Raw genomic sequence first — 16,184 nt, forward strand, 5'->3', positions numbered from 1 at the left:
TGAGATGTTTGTTTCTTTAACTGAATGCAAACTGGATGTGGAATTTCCACTTGGAAGAAAAAACTGAATGGGAGATGGATTGGACTTCCTTTTGTATATTGCATCATGTACAAAAAAGGATGATATAATGAATTGCAATTCTGAAAAATCCAGGTAGAAAATGAAATCATTATTTCAGGTTATCACCTTCAGTGGGTCTTGCATTGTGCAATTCACATTTCTATTAGGTTTGAAGAGTCTGGGGCCAGGAACAGTTTAGTTATGAAACTTGTACCATCAATGCTGAGTTAAATGCTAAAAATAATACTTATACCCCTTTAAGATAATGGGTTTAAAAGAGAAGTGGCAGCAGTGTAGAGAAGATGCATGTTTAGTAGCAGTGGTAACAGAGGTCTAGTGACAGAACAACTCTCTGTCTTTAGATTTCCAGTACAATCTCAAGCACTGGATTAATAAAGGCAAACTCAGAGCCATTTAAAATAACTTTACAAACCTGGCCTTATGTGTTTGCAAAGTGAACTGGATATATCAGTTCCTTGTGCAACACTTGAAACATGCTGCAAATATATCAAGAATATACAAACATGACAATTAGCTCCAAATGCTTTCCACAGCTACAGGACACAGCAAGGACCAGCTGCAAATAAACGTGACAGAAAATGGGATAAAACCCCTCTTTTTTCAGGCATGGATAATGCTTACAGAGCTGTTGCTAAGTCCAGTGGATAAAGTTTGGCTGGTGGGGGCAGGTCTCAGATCAGCATGGCCTCATTTCCAGCCCTCACCTGTCCTACATGGGAGCTGAGAACATAAAATCACAATTTGTCTGGGGTAGGTGTGCAGGTTTTACTGCTGCTGGGAGCTCCTGATCCATCTCCTTATGCATAGAGTCCATGTATTCTACAAGTACTGCCACTACTAACACAAAAATAACACTCTGTCATACCACCCAAGCAGCCTGTTCTATTTACAAGTTGTATCTGGACCTGACTTTTTAAATGAGGTTTTCCTTCTCTCTTACATGACTTCCCAGCATCTTCAAAGAAGATCTTGGTTTGGGAAATTAAGGATCAGAGGCCAAGTCACCAGGCAAGCTGACTGCATATAAAGCATCAAAGCCCATTATTTTAATCTGTGATAATTACCACTGTTAGTTAAAACATGCTTCCCTGATGGTTCTCAACAATAAGCAACAAATGCACAACACATTAATTGCACAAAGTTGTTGCTTGTTCTGAGATCAATTTGTATTAACAGAAAATGTTTCCATCTTAGTCAGCAAAGCTCTCTCATGGTGACTTTTACAGGGCTGGGAACAAATGTTTCACAGTGGAATTTTGCTTTGGAAGGATGAATTTTAAAGAGTTCACTATAAGCTAATGACTACAGACTTTGTGTTTCTCCTTAAAGGAGGAAGTGTTTTAAGCAAGAGTTGCTGATAGCTGTAAAGGCTCCCCTCCTAAGTTCAAGCCCTCCATTAAATCTTCTGGATCCTTATTATAAAAATCTTTCACTCAGGATTTGTGAAGAATTGAATTCCACACCAAACATTTCAGCTATCTGAGTTTCTGGAACAATACATTTTCTTCTAAGAATTGTACCTACCCTTTTCTAGCAATCTCTACCCATCTACTCAGAGAATAAGAATCTAATTGTGTGACCTAAGTGTCCAGTCAGAATTAACCAATATGTCTAGAATTTTAAATGCTCATTACAAACCAATTCTAAGTCCAAGAACATCCTGCTGGATTCACACAGGGTGAAATTCCTGGGAAGCAGAGCACTGGCACAAGCTCCCTGCAGACAGAAGCAGGCCACATATGCAGCACACAAGCTTTTGTGCCCTCCTGCATAGGGATGATCCTGATCCTGAGTTAAGAATCACAAATAACAAGTGATTTTGCACTGATCCTGCCCTGCTTACAAGCAGACATTAAGCCCATCAAACAACACTTTACTGTGACCCATGTAAGACTGCAGCCTTCCCAGCAGTGAGCCAACTTCTTTATCAGATTGGAACTGTTCACACAACACTGAACTTTCAATCCATGCCATCAGTGAATACACAATTATTTCATATTCCTCCATATCAAGAGAACCTGGGTCCATTCGCATGCCAAAATGTTTTAGTGTTCCATAAATAAATAAATAAATAAATAAATAAATAAATAATGTTATTTCACCTGTTAACACATGAGGACTGTTTGTTTTGGCTATCTTGCATGGACTCTGAGTGCCAGGTTAAGAATAAAATAATGTTCAATACTGTAAACATCTTGTGACATAAATTCCTGGCTCAGCATAAATACAGACACTCTGTATATGGCAGGTTCTTCCTGCATTCTCTAGCACTGACACCATTAAATTCATGTATCTATGACAGAATATATTCATAATTGTAATTCCTAAAAAAATAATGCAATCACAGATAAGCCAATTTGCCCATCCTGGGCCTCTGCTTCACTGGATTCTGCTTGCTGGAGTTTGGGGTTTTGGAAAGCAAAGTGCAACTACTGTATCCCAGTGGTTTCTGCACATGCCGTACATTCCAGAACAGAAAGTAGGTTTTCTGTTTAAAGAACAGCACAGTTAGAAAGATAAGATAAAACCAAACTGGAATATGATATTGCTGAGAAATGTTAGTCCTTTATGCAAACACAAAATGAGTAACGTAAAGGATGCTTTCTGAACAACACTGGCAAGAGTTGAGTTTCTCACACTGCCAGGCCTCCTTCCCAAGCAGAACCTTTATTACTTTAAGATCAGAATGCAAATACACAGCAGGCTCTGCTCTGGTTTAATCCACTGCATTCAGGAATTAATTCCACTGATGTCACTGGAGAAACAAAGTTCAGACAGGCCTAAGTGAAGGTAAGCTCAAGCCCTGAGGAAGGGACTGATGGTTTTGGCTCTGCCTTTAAACTCAAGTCTTTCTTTCATTTCAGGTGGTTGGAGTCTAGCACTCGACTATGTGTGTAGGTCCCAGGTACCCTGAAAACAAGTTAAACCTTTGCTTCCTAAATATTTAGACTGCAAATTAATACAGACAGCATATGGGAGCTTAGCAACCTGAACATCTTTGCTCTCAGAAAAATACCACGCCGTGTTTGCTGTTACCTTGGACCAGTCTCCCGTTTTCCACTCGTAACAGCCTGTGTGATCCTCACACTCTTCCTCGTCTCTTGGCCTGGTGGCTGCATCACATTTGCCTTGGGAGTTTGTGCACGTCACTGTTCTTTTCTGAATTCCCCTGCCACAGTCTGCTGAGCACTGCAAAAAAACCAGGGGTTTGGTTTTTGTTACATGGTGCTTAGAAATGATGGCTTTTCTGTTGGTAACACAGCTCAGAGGAAAAGCTGGGGTTATGAACTCTGAGGAAAATGATAATCCATAAGATTTTATTGCAATAATCTAAGACACTCGTACATGAGTTATTTGAAAAGCATGATGACTGCTTGTGAAATATTTTACTTATGAAAAATGGCAATTCTGAAAATCAACCTTCTTTGAAAAGCGTCAGCTGGCTTTTTGCTAGAATTGATGCCACTAAATCTTGTGTTGAAGAGCTCCTCATTCATACTGAAGGACACACTGAGATTCACTACACAGAACTGCCATATGAATGATAAATGGTGGTGTTAAATGTAATTTTAAATCACAGTAGCATGAGGCCACTGTTATAAACACATTTCTATAGTACAGTTTGTACATATCATGGCAAAGTCACAATTCTCACACACTCTCATGTGAAACACCCTCATCACTTTCACATTTTGACTTGCCATCACTATCTGAATTCTGAAAAACTCTAACAAATATTTACTGAGTGAGCACAAATTATCCACAAATGTTTTTGTGCCTGGGTTCTATGGAATTAGCATCTAAAGAGCAGGGATATCTGGTCACTCACTTGTTATCTTTGCTAATGATTGGAAATTCTTGTTTAATGAAGAATTTGTCTTGATTTTCTTGGCTGTATGAGGTGGGAAAAGGACAGTGGCACAAACTGAACCCAAATTTCTCTTTTCTATAAGCAGCTTGGTAATAGAGCACCTGCTGTCACAGCCACCTGAGTCCTTGTCACCACCCCTGAGCACAGCCAGTCTGCCTGCTCCTCATTCTCATGCCACTGCAGTGGTTAAGAGTGAGAAACTGTCTTGCAGAGCCACTGGGGACAGGTGGGTGGAGAAATGATCTATGTACCAGCTGAGATAAAAACTAACCTCCTCTGGCATGTCAAGTTCTCCCCTTAGGGGGGCCAGCAGGGAAAAGACAGTTGATTTGACACTGAATAAGTAGTGAAGATATGAGATATTCTGTGAGGTCTTTTGAACATGTTCCAAGAAGCTTCTCCATCCAGGGGGTCTATGCTGGAAACAAGCGTCAGCTTGATATAAATTACATCAAATGGACAAATCTCAGCATGCCTGTCTAACGTCTTAAAAACACAATCCAGGCAGCTCTGACCTGCTGGCCTTGTTAAGGACATGAGTGACAAGCGTTTATGAGCTGGCAAGCAAACAGACATGCCTTTAAATACTTCACAGCACTACAAAGTGACTTCTTGAAAATCTGGGAAACCTTCCACTTAATTTACTGTGTGCTGCTCACGGCATGACCCCCTTACGGATGTAACATCTTTCTAAAGGAGCATAATCTATAGTTCTGCTAAGACAGGGGGATGAATTCTTCCCAGCTTTGCAGAATTCCACAAAGTGCTTTGCTGGACTGCTCAGAGCACAAGGCTTGCCAGAGATCCCAGGCTGGAGCTCCCTAAATGGTACCTTAAAGCCATGAATTTGCCCCAAGTTGGGTAGACTTTCCCAAATTATATATAATTTTCCTCAGGCCCCAGGGTGGACTCCTCAGGGTTGCACTCATTCATCTCAAACTACAAAGCTCAATATATAAAAATCTTTGGAACGGCCCAAATTACTCAAAGTAAATCAAGCTGAAGTGGGAGTATTTTTCACAGTAGGAGAAATCTCTAGGTGGGTTTTACAAGCTAGTCTGGGAAAAACACCAACTGTTTGTTCTTCCCACAGTTTTTAAGTCATTCACAGATTAATACTGCATATACTTTCCTAGACAAAACAGCATGAGCAAAGAGGTTTCCAACAGATCTTTGGTGGTCACATATAAATCAGCCTCTTTAAGAGGTTTTTCTCCTTTCCTCAAGTCATCTGTTTTCATGAAGAGTTTCTTAATACATAGATTTTACAGAGAGTCCACAGATTAATACACACAGTTTCTGTGTGTCCACTCGAGATCATTAATTCTTATTTTATTAACAACATACTTTGTCAGATCCCATGAGGCTTTGCAAAGGAGCAACACAACTTTGCAGTTAAGACACAACTCCTTTATCTGAAGGAAATCCATATTTTTTTCCACTCTAGTTCTGTAGCATTAGAAACATTTACCTTCTCCTGACAGTCTCTATTTTTATCATTAAAAATGGGTTGAGCAGTACTTTGTCCAAAACAATCTCAAGTGTTTGGCAATATAAGGAGAACTTAATTTTTTCCACAATGAAGATTGCATTGGAATTTGCTGCAAAAACACACATTTTTGACCAGGGACCAGACATCAATGCGATCAACTGTGTTGTATAAGCAAGAAGTTAAAAAAAATAGATCGGAAAATTGATTTATAAAATGATACAATTACAGTGATATTTATTTGTCAACATTGGACTAACATGCTAAGGAATAAAATGATTAACACTGAAGAAGGTCCTAGGTGTGAGAAGGGTACACACTGGCAGAGCACCAAACGTGTTCTGGAGACAACTGTGCTTCATAACAGCAGAAATGGGCCAGAATAACAAATTTAAAATTGCAAGTGCACAGTTACGGACCCAACAAAAGTAAATAAAGGTATCAAAGGATAAGTATAAACCAGCTATTGAAAAAATTATTTAAAAATGCTATGTGTTTGCAAAGGAGTTACATGGTCATGGATATGGAAGATTTCCATTGATCTGTAACTTGACTTTACTCTGTTCCATAATATGGAGACAGAAGTACCTGGCATTGTTAACAAAAGACTCAAGTAAAAAATCCACATGTAAACCAGGTAGGAATTGCACCCTAAGCTCAGCTATAAACAGTTCAGCTGGTTTAGCTATAAGAAATAAAGAGGGCATCATCTGAAAGGGGAACGTCTACAACACACAAAAGACCTATCAGACAACTTACTAAAACCTTGGTGTGTTTCTGCACATCTTTTGTAATCAAAGAGCTCAGAAAGAACACAAATCTCATGCACCAGTGAATGGATCCAGCACCCCACTGAAAAGGAACACTGCCTCTCACTTAACCATCACCTCTCTTGCCAAACTAAGATTTCCTGTCCAGGAGGTGCACAATGAAATCCCATTGTGTTTGTTAGGAGACACTGTTCCTCAAGATCCCTTCTATCCTGAGCTTCTGTGACTTTTAAGCACATTTCTAACAATAATATTTAGCAAAATCTCTTTGACAATGTTTTAAACAGGAGCTCCCTGTTCCAAATAGAGGTGAATAATGAGGAATCCTTCCTACAGAAAGGGCTGTAGCTGGACAGCCAGGCTGGAATGAGGCTGGAAGAGCTGCAACCCTGCACCCAGAGTGGAAGGAGCTCATCACTCACCTGAGCCCAGCAAATACAATTTCAAATGGAATTTGGCCATCCTGTAAGGACTGCTACTCACAGGGTACAGACAAAGTTGCCCTGTACTAGCTGAGTCCTGGTCATGGACTGTAGACACACTCCCAGATCACTCTGCTGCTAAACAAAACACAGGGTAACTGTCTAGATCTCCCATGCCTTCATAACACTTGGGAAAAAATTCTTAACTCTGCAACTACTCTGAGATGCACCTTTTATACAAAATATAACCAGCTTTTTCTTATTCCTGGAATTACACGAAAGAAGGCTGGATAGGGCCCAAAGACTGTACATTCTCTGTAAGATGCAGATGCCTGATAAGCCTGGTATTTCTTCATACCACATTTAAATGGAGCCAGAAGCCCTGAGTTATTGCACTTCTGGCCTCAGGTTAGTGAAACGTTTTTCCTTCCCGGTCAGAGTTTTCACATGGAAAGATAAAGTCACTAGAGCACATCTAAACTCTGCCTTACTAACTCATCTGGTCTGTATATCAAATCTCAGCTCATCAACAGATGAGGGTCCTGCCCAGCACTCCAGTGCTGTGAGGATGCTGAGCATGAGAACCATGGATTAAGGGCAGTGTATCAGGAGCTCTTAGCAGTCTGGCTCCCTTCTGGAGTGAAGTTCCTACCTTTGACCACTCTGATGCTTCCCAGATGGACAAGCAGTCCCGTCCCTCACAGCTCTGCACTGTGGCTGGCTTGCTGCCCAGGCAGTAGAGATCCCTGGTGTTGACGTAGGTGCCGTTCTGCAGCTGATAAACACAAGTGACCTCCCGCTGCTGCACACCCTTCTCACAAGTGGCAGAGCAGGGACTCCAGTGGCCAGTCACCCACCTGGGAAGGAGCCAGAGGATAAATGTTAGCAAACTGTTGGAATAAAACATTATGCTTCACTTAAAGCCAGTGAGAAATGGGCAGCTCTTCCTGGATTTGTGGGCGCTTTGATGGCGGTGTGCTGTTGTCACCCGGAGCTCACTGGTCCCCTCTGGAAGCTGAAGTGTGTAAAGCAGGAGTGTCAGCATGCAAGTGAATATTCCCTCCTGATTCCAGGCCAGGCAAAACCCCAAACTCTGCATCACTCCCTTTAAACCCACTCTCAGCAGTAGGGCTGTTTTTTTCCCTCACATAAAGACAGACTTGTCTGCAGGCCATCCTGCAAGACCATTCCTTGCAAGGGAAAGAAGGCATCCTTCCCCCTCTGTCTTCCAGATCCACTGACTCCAGCAAGTGCTGGAAGCACCACAGTGGGGCTACAAGGCAGTGAATAAAGTGTCAAAGAAAGATCTGAAGGAGGAGGGATGGAGGGAAGGACATGTTTTTCTAAAAGAAAAGCAGCATCTATCTTTAGCTTCCTGCAATCTGTCAGAGAGGAGCATGTGCTCTGTAATTACAGGCATTCCTGATGGAGAGAGGAACTGGAGCAGTGACTGTGCAGCCACTGAGCACTGGAAGGCTCTCATGCCTTTCTCACCAGGCAACTGACCTTCCAGCCTGTTATTCAGGACTGTCATCCAGATTAGCATCCTTACACCATGAATCTTTTACTTGTCACCTGATCCTGAGCTGTCTATTACAGTAAGTGGCTCAAACAAGATTTCTCAAAACCAGGTCTGCTGAGAAATACTATTTCATTCTGCTGGAGGTTCCTGTAATCTAGGGAGAGCAACTTATTCACCACATTTCTTTTGAAGCTGTTGTGTGTTACTTCTTTGAAATGAATTAAAAACTGTTTCCCATCTTCCCATTCCAGAAGAGGGGAAAATCAGTTCAGCACCATTTGTAGAAACATCTTGCCCTGCTGCAATAGTCATGAATGAATTTGTAAATGCCATGACTGGCGTGACAGAACTGATGAGTGTGCTGACAGTGAAGGCAGAAGCCATTTGGTTTGAGGACTGGGCAGACTGGCCACCTGTCTTTTGTGGAACAGGGCCCTGCTCAAATGTTCCTGTGCATTAAAGCAGTTGACTGACAGATCTGTGAATTTCTGTTGGCTAAAACAGCTGGCAAGGCACCAAACCTGTTTCTCCAGACTGCAGTTTTGGTGCATCTCTGCAGTCCAGGGCTTGGTATTTCTCTTACGGAATGGCAAAGTGTCAGCTGGGAAACTGAATACTAGGGCTGAAAGACTGACAAAAATAGCCCTGAAGTGCAGAAATCAGTGTTCATGAAAATTAATAGCCAGGCCCCCTTGGTATCAGCTGGGCTCCGCCCTGATGGAACAAACGTGAGGAAATTCTCCACTTGGGGGAAGGAACCTCTTGACAAAGTGGAGGGGACAAAATGACTGTGCTTTATGAGCTGAAGGTGAGTCACAAGGCTGGGAAAGGGTTCTGTCCAGGCTCCACTCAGCTAACATTCACTTCAGCACTGTGCTCTCACTGTGATCTACAGCTACTGGCAAAAGAAAAAGGGAAAGGGGCTGAAAGCAAAGGAGAAAGATAAAATTACATTCTTGGCAGAGTCTGTCCATGAACTTGCATGCAGGATGGGCAGCACTCAACATGCCAACTATTTCCAAGATACCTTAAGAAGAAAGGTTGTGGCTTTCCTCTTAGGAAGGAAAATTCCTTTCTGATTTTTTATTTGTTGCTCTTGTGAAGGGGTTTCTACCTGGTTTCTACCCTGTTTGCTGGTCTCTAGTCAGTACCAGCACAGACATGACGGGGTTCAACCAGAAAATTAGCACAGAAAAACAAGTATTATCATCATCATGAGAAGAATGATTGCACAGGGAATAAGCTGAAACCCAGGATACCAATACAAAGATGTGTCTGTGATGAAACCAACCTGCAGCTTTTTCCTTGGAGAGGTCAGCTTCTGCCACTATCCACTACCTCCATTCCTGATCCCAACCCCATGGTTATGAATCAGGTGGGGGAATGCTTTAAGTGATCTCTGAAACCTCACAGCCCTCTCTGCCCTGGCAAGACAGGCAAAACACTTAGAAATTGAAGGCTATTTTAAAATGGTAGTTTTAATTTCACATCCAGGAGACAAGTGACATTAACTGTCTAAATAATACTAATATGTAAAATAGGTTATTTTCAAGAGGGGATGATCACTTTGACCACTAAACTTCATCCTTTCACTGAAATCTATGCTTGAATCAAAGGGTTGTAAAAGCAATCTGGCAAACAAGTAAAGGTCAGTCCTACATACAGTCCTGGCAGTGCCCTGAACCCTCACAGTTCTCCTTCACATGCAGCTGAAAATACTTTAGCGCCTGTAACACAAGAACACTGCAACTATATTTCAACAATGCTCACAACCAACGTGGAAAGCCAAGGGATTTATGGATGAAGTGATTAAAGATTAAAATTCCTGTCAGTTTCAAATTTTTGGAAGGAATTTGCAGTAAGATATTAGCAGGATTACTATCTGCAAGTAATATACACACAGGGGAGAAAAACATGATGTGCAAATAGTATCACATTATGGTAACTATTAAATTGCACCACAGGTAGATTTTTGTCTCTACACTGTCATTACACATTCTGAACACACCTGAGTGTGTTTAATAACAAGACCTACTTAGAGAGTGATTTTCTTTAAAAAAAGGGTAGGTATTTTTCTTATGACAACGTCAAAAACAACTCCAGTGTTCTAACTCCAAACCCCAGGCTGGCTCTGTATTATTAACTAAGCCAATTAACTGCTGTACACTAAGCCCTGTGTATACCATATAAAGCACCTGGCTTCCAGTTACATTTTAAGCCTGTAAACTGATTTTAGGGATTGCTTGACGCCAGAGTTCTTTTCAGTTTGGTGTTTCCCTCCTAGGTTACAACATATCTTCTGTGGGACCATGGGAGTGCTCCAGCTGGGGTCCCAGGAGAGCCTCTCGTTTTGCCAGCAAGCACTGATTTAAGTGACAAACACACTCATCTTCCTCACAACCACAGGGATGGCTTCATCCCTGGTATTATTTTTTGTAATCTTACCTCTACAGAAGATTCAAGAGCTAAGTGATCCCTGTTGGTGGTTAGATTCAGGAAGAAAGTGATGAGGTTTAAAGCAGAGATTTTACCCCAGTCAGTGGCTGTCTTTCTAGCTAAGATATGCCCAGAAGGGTGTGATTTTCAAAAGCTTCAAAAAGCTGGGATGGGCAGGACACGCAATCTGAGAGGGCTGCTCTGAATCTTTGTCTTCTAAGTCTTCCTCAACCTCTGACCTCTCAGTATCTCTTCTGAGGAATTGGGAGTTCTTCTAATCTGCTTTGGCAACACTCATTCGTCAGGCCCCTGGAGCAAACTTTAAATATCTTTTGGAGATTCAGTTCATAATTTGATCTTTCTATGGCCTGGATTAGTTATTAACCATGAAATTATCTACTCTACCTACTTGCCTAAGACTCCCACATTTTCTAGGAAAAAAAATTGCCTGCAGCACAATGTACATAAATCCAGGGGAGATGAACATCTGCAAATGAGGGCTTGTAGCTAAAGATCTGGGGAAAAAATGTTAGGAAGATAAAATTGATCAAGGCTGAAGGATGGGGGTGAGGGAGTGCAATCAAAAGACATGAGGTCACTTTTCAGAGATTTGCAGCCTCTTACAGCATGAAGCCATTACATCTTCTGGGGTAGATACTGCAGTCCATTAAATTTTCTCTGTTTTTTTAATGCCCTGAGCCCTGCAGAAGAACAGTGTGTTCTCTTCCACTAACTACACATCCACGCCAAGTTCACACATCCCCTCACTACCTACAGGGTACTTTTGTTGCCTTCCCAATGCTACAGTGACATTTTTTCCCCTGCTTTCACAGTAATAGCTCGGATATGACCAAAGACATGTTTGCAATAACACATTTTTTGGTTATTAAACCCTTTTTTTTAGAGCTGGCTCTTACCTACAACCAGCTTAGAGCCTGTACTGCTGCTGAGTAAATAATCGGAGGAAACTTCCTACAAAACATGTCTGAAAAAGTCCTGTGAAAAAAAACCTATCAAAAGCCCAGTAACCCAAGGGTTCTGTTTCTAATAGATTTTATTGAAAACCTTTTGGTTTAATGCACAGGTGAGGATAACTCCTAACCCAGCTAGCACTGGTTGCCTTTAGGACCAGTTGGTGATACAAAACCATGTCAAAGTCACTCTTAGTTTTCTGAGGCTCCTGGAGGAAACTGTAGCTGTATTGATTTAGGCAAAAGTCAGACCAACTTTTAGCAGGGCCAGGCTTTTACATTGGACAATTTTAGCAAGGAGAATTGGAGAAGATTTCTGAGAATCAGTCATGTGGAACTGACAGATATACTTTGCTTACAGCTGTCAAACCAAGATCATGCTCGACTGTGTGGAAGGAAAGTCTCTTTACAAATGGAATTGTGTTTTCCATGAAACACACACACACACTGCTATTGGACTGTCCTCTCCCCACACACTCCTGGAACTCTCACCACTTCTCTGCTGCACTGGGCCCAAAACAATCAGGTGAATCTTTCCTTTTGGGAACAGGTTGTGCCACACCCAGTCACTAGAAGGCTTTTTTTTTTTTTTTTCTTGAGAGAAGTACAAGGAATCTAGTAGAATAATACAGCTGCTGATGTTGAAAGTAGGCCTCCAAGACTAACATTCCTGTCTGATTGCCTTTATAAACAGTGCTCAGTAATTTTCCAGTACAGTAGTCATTCTGCTAACAGACTTGCCAACTTTCACTCACACAGGTTTCTTTTTTTCTTTAGTGATTATCATTTTGACAGCTTTTTTTCCCCTAATTTCCCACCAATAAGATCAGCCATGGAACAATGTTTTATAATTTACATATACCCTGGGAATTTCTTTTTTTAAATGGAAGCCATTGTATTCTCTCTCCTTCTCCCCCAGATGAGCAGACCTCTCAGTTTTGGAGGACTTAGTGTGGGGTTGGTGTGAGGAGGTGTCCTGCAAGGGACAGAGTTTTAGCACTCTCAGAGCTCCTCTGAAGGTGAAGCTTTAACAGGATAATTGATTTCCAGCTCCATTCTCTGCCTTTTCAGGAAGGCAGTGCCTTCTTCTCAGCTCCCACCACACGATGCAAACCATGAGGATCATTACAGCAGGAAGCAGGAGGAGTGGATTTCACAATTAAATATTTTGCTAGATTATCCTGCTAATCCTTTTCTGTGGGTTAGAACTGCATTTGGCCTGAAGAGCCTCAAAACAAAGCAGCACAGATCATGTAACATTTTAAAACAAGGCAATGGTCAACCACAAGGCTGGTGAGTCAAACATTGCACTGGGAGTGATGGAAGCCAGCCTGAGTGTTTACAACAAAGCTAAAGGACCTGTCTCATGACTCCGTGTGAAAATTAATGCCACAGTAACTCCTGCTCTAGCAAGTCATTTTGGATTGCTTGATGTAAATGCACTTAGCAGTAGCCAACAAGCACTTTTCATTCTACACTGTCTGCTCCCCAGCCTTCTCTGCCAGAATTGCTCCACTGAGTTGAGCTGTTGGATTTGCTGGAAGATACAAGCAAATTGTCTTTCAGTGGCTAATTAGCAACCGAATGGTACTTGATGACCTACCTGCAACCTGGAGCACAGGAGTTTTTGTCTCCTTTTGGTGGATGGGGATCACCACTAACTGCCTTGGGTCCCAGATGTGCCCACAGCAGGACATCAGCCACCCCTCACAAAGGTGCCCAGGAGTGTCTCAGGTTTTCTGGTCTGCAGAATTTTGGCTTTTGCCGCTGCAAGGCCCAGGGGAACCCGGCAGCAGGCAGTGTCCCCGAGGAGCTGCCACCAGAGCGCAGCATTCCCTGCTCCAGCCAGTCCAGCGCAGTCCTGGCAAATTCATTAAGCTCAAGCTGATTCTGGAGATCCCAACTCCAGCTTTGGGAAGTACTTCAAAATGAGCTCTTACGTGGTGCCTCCTTGGATCAGAGGGTGCTAACATTACTACTGATGCCAGATTTCCAGGCTAAAATGAAACCTTCCCCACGGCTGTTCCTTCGTTTCTTTTTTTTTTTTTATGTAACCAAATCCAATGCACATCAAAGATGTTTCTCAGCACAAGGCACAGACAAGGGTTTGGACCTGTTGGCATCGAACCTTATGGATGATAAACATTTGCAGAGGTTCCAGAAGAACCTGACTGCATTAATGAAAGGACTGACACATTTGGAGCCATTAAATGTCCAGTTTAGCCCCTTCACTTAATGAACACCCACATCTCTCCAGTTCAATGCAATTTCTATACAGCCCTGTGAGTAATTTGCTAACATTCTCAGAGTTTTCCAGCATATTTTTCCCCCAAATTCTACTATCTGCAAGACTACCACCTCACAAAATAAATCTGAAATTGTTTTGCTCCCCATCTATCTGTGATGAGAACACACATAAATGGGGTGCAAACAGCCCAGAATCAGGGAGACAGACTGATTTCTGTATTATTCTGATTTCTGTATTCCTTAGCTGTTAAATAGAGCACTCTCACAGGGATATGGTAGAGTCTAGAGGGCAGGGTGGACTCTCAGTCAGCACATGGATACACACCCTGAGACTAAATCAGACCAGGAATCAAAGCAATGGGGACTATCAACCATCACACACTGAGGCACCATTATTTTGGCTCTCCTCAGCCTTTGGACAGGTTTTTGAGGTGCTGAGCCAACTGGGGCCTTGACTGACTCTTAGAACTGGCTTCATTTTCCCCCGGTGGGTACTGTTGGGCTGTGTGAGCCCTTGGAGAGTCTGGTGCTGGATTTCAGCCCATGGATGGAAAAGTGAAAGGGAATGAGAAGGAAGGAAGGAAAGGAAGGAAAGGAAGGAAAGGAAGGAAAGGAAGGAAAGGAAGGAAGGAAGGAAGGAAGGAAGGAAGGAAAGGAAGGAAGGAAGGAAGGAAGGAAGGAAGGAAGGAAGGAAGGAAGGAAGGAAGGAAGAAAGAAAGGAAGAAAGAAAGAAAGAAAGAAAGAAAGAAAGAAAGAAAGAAAGAAAGAAAGAAAGAAAGAAAGAAAGAAAGAAAGAAAGAAAGAAGGAAATGATCCATGTAACCACAGAGCTGACCTTCAGCAGCGCGCCAGCTTTTAGAGCTGATTTAGAGGGCAACAATAATCAAGGACACAGTGATAAAAGGATGCAAGATAGGCTTCCTCCAGGCAAAACTCATTGGCTGCATTTCTCTGACTAAAATAACTGGTTTTCCAGACAAATGAAATGTGGTAGATTTAATCTGTTTGGTAAAGAACTCCTTTTGCTGCATGGGAATTGATTACCGGTGACATGCTGGGAAGCATAGATATAATTGTATAATCCATAGAGAGGTGAGAGCTGTCCTCCCATCTACCTTTAGTGCTGCAAAGGAGTATCAGGTATGAAAGGAATTTAGATCAGTTACTAGTGGGCTTCCTGAAAGGTCTGTCTTTCATTTGATCTAATTTAGTATGCTCATTAATGACCTTGGCACAAAAAGAAGAAAACTGCTGAAAAATTGTGTAAAAATGCTGACAATACAAAGCCTAGAAGCAGTGTCAATGCCTCAAAGGATTAGGATGTCATACAGGAAGAATTGAATAACCTTGAGTACTGCAATAACAAAGCTAGGATGGAAATAAACAGCACATAGTGCAAGGCTGAGTGCTCAGGGACCAATAACAAGCATTTGTGTGTTAAAGTAGGGTTCATACGATGAAACAAATGAGGAGGAAACATCTCGAATGACAGTAAGCCACAAATATGATGCAGCCATGAAAAAAGCAATAAGAAGTTAAAGTAATGGATTTAGGCCAGAAAAATGATGGAAGGAGGAGATACAATGGTTTGTTGTATCCTGTGGCAAATAGCCCAAGGCAGAGAGGGAGGGAGGGAAAATACTGTGTAAGAAAAGGAACAGAGCTGATACACAACAAAAGAGGATGAAAAATGACAATGAGTAACTTAGGATGGAAATAAAAGGTTCTGACCCACATAATCAGCAAGGTCAAAGGAGAGCCTTTCAGTGAGGGAAGGAGCCTGTGGAAAAAGCTCAGCTTATAGAAAGGAGTCTAAGATATGCTGCTGGCAGTAGCAGAAAACTAACCCTTGGGCTCAGGAGATATTTTCAAGTCCTAAACAGTGAAAATAAGGTCTCAGGATCTCCTGTGGTTTTCTGCAGACGCAGCCAGGGATTTCTGGCATTTATGCTGCTGTTCAGCATCCACGTAAGAACACCAAATATTCAGCAGGCCCCTGAAAGGACTCAACCTCTCCTAAAATCTCTTACAGCAAAGAGGAGAAAAATTACCAGCGTTTGCACACAGTCCATTACAAGTCCAACAGTTGGGGAATTTCATGTGGTTTTGGTGTTTTTCCTGTGTTGGAGGGGAGCAGTTTCATAGCCACAGACCCAGCCATGCATGTAGAAGTGTGTGGCCACTGGCCGAGCTGTGTTTTCAGTGAAAACAGCTGATGTGATCTGTGATTTCTGAGTCTGGTGCCAGCCCCAGGGCTGGCTCTGCCGGTGTGTTTGGGTTGGTGCTGGGGCGTGCTGGAAGCGACCCATATACGCCACATGCAGGAATCCAGATTCCATCTGGTTGCAGCAGGGTTTTGTAAAAAATATCTAAAG

The 16,184-nt window shown here is 42.2% G+C and overlaps 1 protein-coding gene across 1 annotated transcript in view; it reads right to left on the bottom strand.

Annotated features, from left to right (window-relative positions):
- The window catches only part of ADAMTS17 (ADAM metallopeptidase with thrombospondin type 1 motif 17), a 153,518-nt gene that overhangs the window by 11,942 nt on the left and 125,392 nt on the right, over window positions 1–16,184 (bottom strand). Inside the window, exons 21-22 of the mRNA XM_062501440.1 lie at window positions 7,286–7,490; window positions 3,118–3,270 (exon numbers count right to left, since the gene is read on the bottom strand). Coding sequence (XP_062357424.1) covers window positions 3,118–3,270; window positions 7,286–7,490 — 358 coding nt within the window. The remainder of the gene's footprint in view (window positions 1–3,117; window positions 3,271–7,285; window positions 7,491–16,184) is intronic.

The sequence above is a fragment of the Cinclus cinclus genome, chromosome 13, assembly GCF_963662255.1.
Source record: "Cinclus cinclus chromosome 13, bCinCin1.1, whole genome shotgun sequence".
Lineage (NCBI taxonomy): Eukaryota > Metazoa > Chordata > Aves > Passeriformes > Cinclidae > Cinclus > Cinclus cinclus.